Genomic DNA, 12,414 nt, shown 5'->3' on the forward strand with positions numbered 1-12,414 from the left:
CTCGTCCTAACTCCAACCCCATTCCCGGTCCCATCCCCGGGGGAGGATCTGGGGAGCAATCATCTGTCTCCAATGTCAGTCCCAATTCCGATGCCATCCACGCTCCCACTTCTGGAGGATGAGGAAGGCGGGGCGGGTATCCAGCCTTTATTTCGGTGCCATTCCCGGGGGACAAAGGGGACAGCAGTGGGTGTCCGGTCTCGGTCCCAGCCCCAATCCCATCCATACTCCCATCCCCGGGGCAGGGGGTGAGGGGTCCTGCTCTAGCCCTAATCCCGATTCCATCCATAATGCCATCCCGGAGGGGGAAAGAGAGGGGGCGGCCGCACTCCTGATCCCACGCACGTTCCCATCCAGGGAGCAGAACTCCCGTCCCGTCCCCGGGGGAAGGGGCGGTCCCGGCCCCGGGAGGGGCAGTTCTGGCCCCGGTCCTGCCCCGTCCCAGCCCCGTTCCCAGCGCCGGGAGGGCGGTGCAGCCCCACGCCCGCCCCGTCCCTGCTCACACGCGGCGGCGGCACCGGGAGCGGCACCGGGAGCGGGGGAAGGACCAAAGCCGGGCATGGCACGGCCTCCGCCGCCCTCCTGAGCGGGGCCATCGGCGCTGAACCCCCGGCACGGAGCCCCCGGCTCGGCACCGCCCGGTGAGAGCGGCCGCAGCGGGCGGGGAACCGCGGGGGGACCGTGGGGGAACCGTGGGGGAACCGTGGGGGAACCGTGGGGGAACCGTGGGGGATGTGGGGCTGCATGTCCTGCCCACGCCAGGGAAGGACGAGCGGTGACCTCCAGGGTGGAGTGGGAAACTCGTGCATGGGGTGAGAGTGGGAACACGGGTGGGGGGACACACGTGAATGGGGGACACGGGCACACGGGTGGGACACACAGACACGGGTGGGACACACGGACACGGGTGGGACACTGACACGGGTGGGACACACACAGACACAGGCAGGACACACAGACACACGAGCGGGACACACGGACACGGGTGGAACACACAGACACGGGTGGGACACACAGACACAGGCAGGACACAGACACAGGCAGGACACACAGACACGGGTGGGACACACAGACACACGAGCGGGACACACAGACACGGGTGGGACACACACACACAGGCAGGACACACAGACACGGGTGGGACACACACGGGTGGAACACACGGGCACAGGCAGGACACACAGACACGGGTGGGACACACAGACACTGGCGAGACACACGGACACGGGTGGGACACACGGACACGGGTGGAACACAGGCACATGCAGGACACACGGACACGGGTGGGACACACACACACACCCCCCCGTGCGCACACGGACACACAGACACATGCACGTACTGACGGCGGTGGCACTTGTTGCTGTCCGGGTGACACGGGTGACAGACACAGGGTCCCGGTGCGGGGAGTGCGGCACTGCTTGCACAGAGCCCAAGCCCGAGCCTCCTGCTCTCCTCTCAACCCCACATACTGCCCCTAAAACTGCCCCTAAAACTGCCCCTAAAACTGCCCCTAAAAGTGCCCCTAAAACTGCCCCTAAAAGCGCCCCTAAAGCTGCCCCTAAAAGTGCCCCTAGAAGTGTCCCTAAAAGCGCCCCTAAAGCTGCCCCAAAGTGCCCCTAGAAGTGTCCCTAAAAGTGCCCCTAAAGCTGCCCCAAAGTGCCCCAGGACAGGGCAGAGGGACCAGCAGCCGGCCCGGAGTCGCTGGCATGGGCGGGTGCCGGCACAAATGGTTCAAAATGGGGACTCAGGGAAGCCTCCTGCTCCTTTTGCTCCTCTTTACCTGAATTGTTGGGTTTTTCACGCATTAATTCACGATAATATCTTTCCTGCTCAGTTTCTTCCTTCCCTGGGGAACTCACTGGCTGTTTACCCGTGATTTCCCGTACAAGCTCTGGTTAAACCATGGACCTGACTCTCTGCTTTGCTCCGCGTGTTTTTCCACCTCTTTGCATGCAGGGCTCCCTGTGTAATTTCTTTGGGAGTGTTTTAATTTGCACTGCAGTGGGTGATACTCTGATTTCAAACTTTCTAGCAGCTCCTAACCTCCAGAACACCCTTCTTCCCAGAGCTGGGCACTGACTGACATTACTGCAGGAACAGCTAGCTTTAGGGGAAAAACATTTTACTTCTCTTTCTGCTTCAGTTTTCTTATCAGTTTATTGCAAAAGCCATTTGGCAGCCCACTGCCTTCCTGTACAGGAGGTGAGGAGCAACAAACCTGGCTCTGGGGGGCCACCAGCACTGGGGGATGGTGGCCCTAGCTCGTGGTCACTGCTGCCGAAATTGGATGGTTTCATTACCACCAAATTCCTCTTGTTTTCCCTCGAGCAAAGGGTGGCTGATAGGTTAAGGGGCTCCAGTGCAAAGGGAGAGACCCCAAAATGCACTGAGCCCCAAAGCATGGCCCCATCCTGGGGCTTAGTGGGTTATAAAACCCCCAGAAGGATTTCTGACGGTCGTGGCACTGGGTGACTTTATCCTGTCTCTGCCCAGTGCGATTTTTATCTCGGGTTGTTGACACGAAGCCAAAGCCATGAATAGTTCTCTGGCAGCGGAGCGTGCTGCTGGCCACACTGAGCTCCCTCCTCAGTGCTGGGCAGCCCCCACTGAAACCTGAATGGGAACCATGAACACCCTACTGCCTCCAAAAAATTATCCCCCAAAGTCCACCCCCTGTGGGGTATTCTGGTGATGCCCTGGTGGAACCAGGTGATTGTGTTATCCTGGTTGTCCCCAGAGTGCCTTTGGTTTTTCCAGGGTGATTGTGACTCCCTTGGTGTGCGCAGGAGGCTGGGAGGTCTCCATGGAAGGAGATGTGGAGCTTGTAGGGTTACCAAATTGGCCAGAAACTGGTCCCACACTCATCTCACTGTGACTGTTGCTTCCTCCAGTGAGCATCAAAAGGTCACAGAGGGCAAAACCAAAGTCAAACTCCTGGAAGAAACACCCCCTTTCTACCACCAGGGAGCCTAAAGGATGCAAGTGGTCTGCTTCCCCCATGGAATAAGTAAAACTGGGAGTTTGAGGGCTCAGATGGGATCCATCCCAATCCTACAGCAGGGAAAAACAGGCAGGGAGCATCATCTTTCCTGAAGCAGGAAGAGAAGTGTTAATGAAGGGATTAAATACTGGCCAGGGTTGATGTTTACTTCCAGAAGGATCCATCCCCAGAGCCCTGCCATGCTGGAAATTGAGTCAGGTTCAACTGAAAGAAGGTGGCCTTAATTAGTGTTGTCACTGATGGTTTTAATGCTTTTTTAATTCACTTTAAAGCCACAGATTTGGTTAATTTGATTTCCCATGGTGTGGAGCAAGGCAGGAGGTTTTGGTACCCCCTGGGAAGTGAAGCCTGGAAGGTGGATTGATTCAGGGAGGAATTCAGGGGGTTTCTTGGGGGAAACCAGAAATTCCCAGAAGAAGTGATTTGTCACAAAGCAAAACATTTATTTGACCTCCAAACACAGCCATGAAGTTCTTTCAAACTGATATCTTTTCTCCAGACTCTCCCTTTTTAGCTTGGATGAAGTTGCTGGAAAACTCTCTGAGAAACCAAAACACCCCCAGAAAAACATTTTTCATGGAGAAAACAAATTCAACTCTCCTGTTTCTTAGCCTGACGACAGGAGGGGAAACTGAGGCACGTGGCTGCTTCGGTGGAGCAGTTCCATTTCCGGAGTGGAGGTGCCCTCAAAAGGTGTTTTTTTGTAGGGACGGAAACACAGATTCCTGGCAAGGTTTCGGTTTAAGTGAGGTGTTCTGGTTACTTTGGGGATGCAGGAAGGGGTGGATCACACCCATCAGGGATAAAGGAGGGATGTTGCCTGGCAGGGAGATGGATAAAGCCCCTTTATCTTGACTATCCTGGAAATGAATTTTGGAGGTGTCTTGCCTTGGGGTCACTGGAGAGAAGCGCTGGGGGTGGTGGAGCTGGGACAGCTGGGGAGGTCCTCAGCCCACACAGATGGCCGGGGCCAGGCTGGGGGAGAAAGGCTCGAAAGGTCACAGAAAGTGTCAGAAAGGATCCAAAGGGAAAGGGCAGATGAAAACCAGGCAGTTTGGGCAGGCTCAGGTTTCGGCTGGATCCTGTCTCATGGCTCTGAGCAGACGGGCTCGGGAGCATCCGAGTGTTGCCTGTTTGCTTTAGGTCGTGAAGGGTTTGAACCACAATCCCAGGGCAGGGAAAAACGATTCCAGGTCCCAGAGCCTCGAGTAGCTCCTGATCCTGAGCGAGGATTTTGATGAGTCTACTAAATGCCTCTGAATTAGGGCAGGGAAAACACCCACGTTCCCCATGTGTCCTTTGGAAGGGAGTCAGGGAGAAGATGTGGTGAATGGATCGTGGTTTCGGCCTCCAGCATAAAACAGTGTGCTGTGGCACAACCAAGGGCTACCTCTGGGAGGTCCTGCTGGTAAATTAATCCACATTAATTATTTGGGAAGGCCAATTAAACCTCATCAGCCCCCTGTGAAAAGGTATTCATCTCAGCCGTGGTTTGGTTGCGCTTTGTTGTCTGCCTGGCAAATTCCCGAGCACGAAACATGGCTGGAATGCTGAGAAACGGAGTAGAAATCAGGAGTCAAGGCCTTTACTTGGCAATTCAGTGCCTGTCCCGTGGTCTCCCTGTGGAGGGCTGCCCATCCCTCGGCTGCCCATGACCTTCTCCCATGACAGCCCCCTCCTTTCCCATATTGGCTGATGTAAATATCCCCAGCAGATACAGTTACAGGAGCATTTTGGGATGCTGACTTCACGTGCACATGCCTGTGGGCACTTCATTTGAGGGCAGTGATCTGCCCAGGCTCCTCTCTTCACCAGGCTCCTCTCCTGTGCTGCCTCCATCCACTGGCACTGAAGGAATTTTTCTGGGAAAAAACTCGCATGTCCCATGGGATAAACAGGTCCAAGGCCACACTGCAGAGAGAGAGAGAGATGGTCCAGCCACTGCAACCTGCACGTGGTTCAGCGTTGAGAAGACCATGTGTGGATGGCTAGAGGGCACCCAAAAAGCTGTGCCTGGTCACCTGCATCCAATGCCAGAGGAAAAACCTCCCACTGTGACCTTGGAAAGGGCTGGAGATGCAGTGATGGGGCAGATGCAGGCGGTTCTCACCAAAGCATGGTGGTTTGTTTCTTTGGGGGATCACAGAAGGGTTTATCCCGCTTGGCATCCTCAGGGATTGCTGCTGCTTTCTCCCTGCCAAGGGTTTGGGGTGTCACATCAGAGCTGGCATTGGTGGGCACAGCAAAGGGCAGTGCCAGCTGCCAGCTCTTGTGCCTTCACATGCCTTGGCTGGCCCTGGCCTCTCCAGCTCGCTCCCTGCGGATGCAGCGGCACTGGGGTGAGGGGCTGGACTGCAGCCACGGGCCTGCCACACACAGCAGGTTTTGTCCTAGGCATTCTGGACAAAACCAGGGTAAAAAAGGAAAAAGAAAGGCTTTTGCATTCCCAGAAGGAAAAGGAGGGAGAGCACGACAGCGAGGACAAGGCTCCATTCAAACCAACCAGCAAACAGCGTTTGCTCCTTGTCCTGAAGATGGAGATGAGGACCTTGGCACATCCCTGGGCAGCCGGGGGAGATTCCTCACCTTGGCTTACGGATGGATTGTGGTTGGGTTTTCTTGCTGGTGTCTCAGGAGCCTGTGGGAAGATGAGCTGGAATTCAGGGTGATCTCCCCCCATCAGAGCTGGGTTATGTGCAGGGGAGAGAGGGAATGCAGATGGAGAAATCCCATGCCAGGCTGAAGCCTCTGGAACTCTGTAACCCTTCCCTGTGCCTTTTAGGGCATCTTGTGTGGCTTCCCTCGGTCACGGTGGCCTGTCCAACCCATTTCATCTGCTGCCAGGTCTGCGGGCAACCTCTCTCTGGTTGGCCACAGATCTGCAAAGCTCAGAGGGAAGGAAGAAACTGGGGAGAACAGCAGCTGGAAAATGTTTTTCCATCTGCCAGAGCTCTGTTAACCCTCTCCATCCACAGCCACTCTGCTGAGGACTCGGGGGAAGAAGGATGGGAGCAAAGCTGAACTGAGTGCAGGAAAAGCAAAACCCTGAGGCCAGCACAGTGCTGGCTCCTGATTTTCATCACAAAGTGGTTCCCAAAGTTACACTGGGGTTTTTGCAGATATTGCAGATTAATTGGGGTGTGAGAGTGTGTGTGTGTGCGGTTTCCACCCCTGTCCTTGGGAAGTGTGAGCCTCAGGCAGCACTGTTCCTGCTCTGCTCCAAGGGGAAAGCAGCAGGATAGGGGAAACATCATCAGGGATGGTGTCAGTGCACTTCTGGACAGGTTGTTTGATCCAGTCCCTGGAGCAAGGACTGGACTTATCCCCTTGTGATAGGCTGGAAGCATCACTTCATCGCTTCTCCCTCAGCAAACAGCTGTCAAGCTCCTTTTTAGTACCAAAAGTGCTTTACTTTGGTGAGAAATCATCCAGGCTGGCAGCTTCCAGGAGGCTGTCATTGGCCTCTTCCCTACAGGATCTGAGCTGGGGGTAGGGGCTGGGCAGCCCTGCATCTGGTGTTTATTTTACAAGAAAGGGCATGTCCACACTGACCCTCAGCATGGTGGCACCAGGTTAGAGCTGAGTCCTTCACCTGAAAAGGCCAGGATTGCTCTTTCCCACCTAAAATCCCTGTGAGGTTTGGGTCAGGGTACATCCCATACACTCATTCCAAAGGCACCTTTCCTCAGACCTTTTCTCCTGCAGGAGCTCCTGGTCCCTGAGCTCCTGGGCTGGATTCATCTCCCTGTAACCCCCCACTTCCACTGGCTTCCCGTAAGGCAGGGAACAGCAAGGGCATCAAACCGGCTTCTCTTACGGGAAGGGAGGAAATGCATTTTAATTTGATTCCTGACCCATGGTCTCGCTCTGAGATCGTGTGTCAGCAGAGCCCAGGGCACAAAAGGGCCCTTGTCCCTCCTCAGACAGGCTCTGTGTGTCTGCAGAGACCCTTTCAAGGCCATTTTTCTCCTCCCAGCTAATCAGTCCCGTGCAGAAACCAGCTCTGCGCAAGCAGGGCTCAAGGCCAGGGAGCAGGACTGTGACCTGGCCACCATCAACCCAGCACTAAACCCATTAAAGACCCTTCATCCTCCTCAACAGCCAAGCCAGGCAGAGCCCCTGTGGTGGAGAACATGCTCCTTTTGGCAAGGTTTGATTGCAGGGCCTCCAGGTGTGGTGAGGTTTGCCCTTCCAGAAGGAGCTGAAGACCTCTGAAATGGGGGCCAGTCACGAGGATTGCTTGCTGAAATTCCACTTGCTAATCCTTTCTGCCTGGAATTTAGCAGGACCCATTTTTAGTGGTGCTCAGCTGAGTCGCTTCTCGTGGCTGGTGAAACGCAGAATGGAGCATCTTTCCTGTTCTGTGATGCAGGAGACCGAATTTCTGTGTGGACCTGGTGGGAAGGGTGGTTTGGGACCTCAAACTGGGCTGCAGGAGGCCTGAGGTGGACTCCCACAAGTGGCTTGGGGTTTGTTGGTGACTTCAAAGCAGCTCAAGTCTTGCTCTGCACTCCAGATGCAAAATGAGGTTAAATAAAACTCACTTCATCCACCTGACCATAGTTCCTCCATTCCAGGGACTGCTCAGTTGTGTCACCAACACCATGAGGCCACGGTGTCTGCGGTCAGTGATGTGCTGCCCTCTTGAGCCATTGTCTCCATGTCCTTACAGCCTCTTTGCTTTCCCCCCAGGGTGATGGAGAACCTCACGACTCTAGCCTGGACCAGGATCATCAACAGCTCCTCGGACCCAGGTGGCACCGATGACAACCCCTACAAGTGCATATTTGATGAGGACTTCAAATACATCCTGCTGCCCGTCTCCTACGGCATCGTGTGTGTGGTGGGGCTCTTTCTCAACCTGCTGGCCCTCTACGCCTTCATCTTCAGGATCAAGACCTGGAACGCCTCCACCACCTACATGTTCAACCTGGCCGTATCCGACACGCTCTACGTGGTCTCCCTGCCCCTGCTGGTGTACTACTACGCCATGGGGGACAACTGGCCCTTCAGCGTGGGGCTGTGCAAGATCGTCCGCTTCCTGTTCTACACCAACCTCTACTGCAGCATCCTCTTCCTGCTCTGCATCAGCATCCATCGCTTCCTGGGCATCTGCTTCCCGCTCAAGTCGCTGCAGTGGGGCCAGGTGCGCCACGCGCGCCGGGTGTCGGTCGTGGTGTGGCTGGTGACCGTGGTGTGCCAGTCCCCCGTGCTCTTCTTCGTCACCACCAGCGTCAAGGGCGACACCATCACCTGCCACGACACGTCCAGCAAGGACCTCTTTGGCCAGTTTGTCATTTACAGCTCGGTGATGCTGGTGCTGCTCTTCTGCATCCCTTTCCTCATCATCATCGTCTGCTACTGCCTGATGGCCCGGCGGCTGCTCCAGCCCACCCGGGGCATTTCCCGCCTGTCCCGCTCCAAAAAGAAGTCAGTGAAGATGATCATCATCGTCTTGGTGGTCTTCATTGTTTGTTTTCTTCCCTTCCATGTCACTCGTACCTTGTACTACTCCTTCCGGAGCTGGGACCTGAGCTGCCAGACCCTCAACGCCATCAATTTGGCCTACAAGGTGACTCGTCCCCTCGCCAGCACCAACAGCTGCCTGGATCCCATTTTGTATTTCTTGGCAGGGCAACGATTTATGAAGTTTGCGGGCAACAAAATGCCAGGGAAGCCTCAGAACGAGGTGGCGCTGGGCATCGTGCCCAACAATCACCTGGGAACCAGCAGCGACACGGACACGCTCTCCAAGGATCTGAAATCCTAGCTCTGCTGCCCGGCAGAAGGGTTTACCCTGGGTGTGAAGGGAGGACAGGATGCTCTGGGTCCCAAGGCTTTGGGTGTTGGGGGTGCCTTGGCCAGCACCCACTCCAGCGTGGTCCGTGTCAAACGCGCTCCTCTGCTTGTTTTGCTGTATTGTTTTCAGGAAGATGCGGCCGTGGTTGCACACATGAACCCTGGTCTCTGCCCCTCTGATCAGCGCTGAGGTGACCAAACCTGGGGGGGGTGGAAAAAACCCCGTGCCCTGAGTGCCTTGAATCATTCTCCAAAGCAGAAGCACCATGTGCAAAAGGTTCCCCTACAGAATCCCATCTGCAGATTGCCTGGCACCGGGGGAGCCAGAGTTTCTCTGTGCCTTGGCAAGGCAGGAAAGGCTTTGGGGGGATGAGGAGAGTCAGCTGCAGTTCTGCTGAACAGCTTGATGCAAATGTCAAGGACAAGTACCACCCACAGCAGGAAAGGGTCTCCCACAGCTTTGCATCCCTGAAGAAATGCTCTCCCAGCTTCAAGCTGGCAGAGCAGGGATGGGATTCCCAGCTCTTGTCCAAGGGCTGGCTTCTCATTAACCAGGGTGCTGAGGGACATTTCATCCCACTGGAGTGCACTGGTAGCAGCCCACTGGAGTTTACTGATACCATCGAGCAGGTGCCCTGTAGATTTCTCCAGTGGGGCCAACATCTTCCAAAAACCCCATTAGAGTGCTTCCTAACAGCAGCAGTCACCCTTTAAAAGCTTTTAGGAACCTGCTGCTTCCAGCTGCTGGCTTTAATAATCATCTCCAGCTTATTAAAATTTAAGGTGAGCTCTTCACATCTTGTTTTTAAACCCGTTCCTGGTGACTCATGTTTCCAACCCAGCAGCAAAGACCAGTGTTCCTCCCCTTGGCTGAACACTGCCACATCCCCATTGCTGTCCCTCAGAGGAGACAAAATTTGCCAGCGCTAAAGCCTGGGTTGAGGAGCTGTAAATGGTGCTGAGCTTAACCCCATTCTGCCTGGATTTGGAAAAATATGTCCACAAAACATTTCACCAGAAGGTGCTCTTGGTGTTTTTCCCTGTAAATGTTGGGTTGGAGATCCCAGAGCCCAGGTCCATGGTTTCCCTGCCAGAAGGATGCTGATTCCTCCCCCCAAAAATGAAAATTTGCTTGGGCTGCAGCACTGCACGAGTCACATTTTCTAAAAGCTCTATTTCAGGACTAGGCAAACACATTTGATGTTGGCTTAGGCCAAGACCTCAGTCCACCCCTTAGTTTCACCCATCCTTCCTTCTTCTGAGGTGGTTTGGTGGAGACAAAGCCACGTCATGCTGTCACCAGTGTGTTCAGTCATGGGTGACTGGGACCATTCAGGGTGAACTGTGAGGTTCCTGTGGTCCCACCCCCAATGGGGGCTCTTGTCCCAACCAACAATGTCACAACCACAGGAGGTAAAGGCAGACAGGACATTTGCAGGGTGGTTCATCCCACCCTCGAGTGTGTTTAGGATAGGATTGGGTTAAGACCAGACTTGCACCATGGCAGCACCTTCATTCCTTTGTTCTTGTGAAGGGAGCTTGGCTTTATGGTGAGGGTCATGGCACAGTCACTGGGGTGAGACAAATAACTGGGAGAAATGAATTCAGCCAGGGCACTGGACTGGCACAAACATCACTCCAGGCCAGGCCTTGCCCGGTCTCCCACACTTGCCAAAAAGCAGCGTGGACACGTTACGTGCTCTGAATAATTCAACAGAAACATACCCAAAGTTTCCTCCTGGGGTCCTGCTTGGAAATCCCACCTCCACCTCCCTCTGGGCTGGCTTGGAGCCACCACCCTGGGCAGCACTGGCAGTGCCATCAGGGGTGTCCCTCCGTGATCCTCATCCCCAAGTGATCCCACCGGCCAGGTGCAGAGCAGTTGGAGAGGTGCCAGCTGGAAATCTAGCTCTAGACTTTTTGGTTTTGTTTGTAAAAGCACTAACTTATACTAGAGAGAGAAAAAAAATGGAGTTTTATGACAGTGACTGTACATTTTTATTTTTGTAACATGCAAACACCTCGGATTTCTGATAGTAAATGAGTTTATTTCTATTACAAGCACTTCTCTGCCATCTCCTCTGGTATGTACAAAGATGGGTATTGGGGGTAGAAACTGAGTTGTTGAATGCCATGGAAATATTTTAAGCTCCAGGTACAGCTGTCCACTCCTCTGTGCATCTTGATCTCCATCTAATTCAATGAATTCGATCTCCACTCTTGATTCAAGATTTTCACGGGGCTGGTGCCCCCAGTAATGGCAAAGCCCAGGAGCAGAGACAGCTCTGTGGTCATGGCAGGGCTTCACAGGGGACAAAACCCCTTGGAGAGTCACAAATTATAAAAAAAATAGCCAACTGTTTTGGTTGGGTCTCTGTGGTCTTGGTAGCTTCTCCTAGGCTGCTCTTGTTGAAGACTAGAAAAAATCGTTAGATTAAGTAATTAATTAACAAATCTCAAAAGAATTAGTCTCCCATCCCCTAGACCTTTTCTTTTTTTGTTTTTCTGGTTCTCCCAGCCACTCAGAAGACACCAAACCAAGGTGTTGCAAACCTCCGGTTCTCAGAGGCTCTTCACCTTCCCCTGCAGACACCAGGAGGTTTCCTGAGCCTAACCACAGTCCCCATGAAAAAATACATTTGGTTTCAATTTAGTTTTCATTTGGTTTGCAATTTATTCTGGTCCCCAGCCTGGCTTTCTCTGGGCCTTTCAGTGAAACAAGGCTCAGGACACACTCGGCTCCATGGATGCGTTAATGCCAAACTCTGGCCAAGTCACCCTGAAGTCTGCTCGGGAATAATCTGGGCAGCTCAAAGAGGAGCTGACAAAGGATATATGGATGAGGTCTGTAAATATAATTTTATGGAAACCCACTGCTCTGTGCATCCCTGGAAATGTTCAAGGCCTGGCTGGGCAGGGCTGGTGTAAGGTGTCCCTGCTCATGGCAGGGGCATTAGAATGAGAAGATCTTTGAAGTCCTTTCCAACCCAAACCTTCTGTGATCCCATGACTCTCTGGTTCTATGAATTCCTTCATTTTTCGTCCTGAAGCTGTTTTCAAGTCAATTTACACTTGATACCCCAGCAATGTCTTTAAGGGGCAGCCACAGTCACTCATCACCCCACCGTGGGACAGAAGCTCTTCGTGGTCCCCTGCACCAGGGCAGAAAGCTTTGCTCTGCTTACTCTTTCCAAGAACTTCGTAGCCCTTAGAGCTGCCAAAACACAAAGTCTCAAAAGCATAAAGCCAGAGAAATAGCTGTGAGCCTTGGAATTGCTAAATCAGATATCCCAGGATGCTCCCTCTGAAAAGCCCCTCTTGATTTTCAGCCCAGGTTTTGGGGTCTCTTTCTGGGGGCAATGCCCAGGGACCAAGGGCTCACACGGGAATAGGTTTAACTTCTGGGATTTAGAGCATCATTCCCAAATCTTTACTGCAAAGACCCTGCCCAGCTCATACCAGCACTGAGTCAGCCAAACCCAAGAATGTGAATTAAGGAAGAAAAACAACCACTGATGAGGAGTACAGAGAAGCAAGCAGAAAAAAGCCACCCAGCCATGCCAAGTGGTTACAAACCACTTTTTCTAAATATCCCTTAGCACAGGGAGCAG

General features: G+C 53.7%; 1 protein-coding gene across 1 annotated transcript; it reads left to right on the forward strand.

The window, feature by feature from the left end:
• Window positions 1-475: 475 nt before the first annotated feature.
• P2RY2 (purinergic receptor P2Y2) lies at window positions 476-11,456 on the forward strand. Its single transcript, XM_015645130.3, has 2 exons — window positions 476-641; window positions 7,697-11,456. Exon 2 carries the CDS (start codon window positions 7,701-7,703, stop codon window positions 8,772-8,774), a length of 1,074 nt encoding a protein of 357 aa, XP_015500616.1. The 5' UTR covers window positions 476-641; window positions 7,697-7,700; the 3' UTR covers window positions 8,775-11,456.
• Window positions 11,457-12,414: the final 958 nt, after the last annotated feature.

The sequence above is a fragment of the Parus major genome, chromosome 1 (genome assembly GCF_001522545.3).
Source record: "Parus major isolate Abel chromosome 1, Parus_major1.1, whole genome shotgun sequence".
NCBI classification, from domain to species: Eukaryota; Metazoa; Chordata; class Aves; order Passeriformes; family Paridae; genus Parus; species Parus major.

Coding starts and splice junctions, on each gene's coding strand:
- P2RY2 (XM_015645130.3), top strand. CDS start 7,701: ATGGAGAACCTCACGACTCTAGCCTGGACCAGGATCATCAACAGCTCC.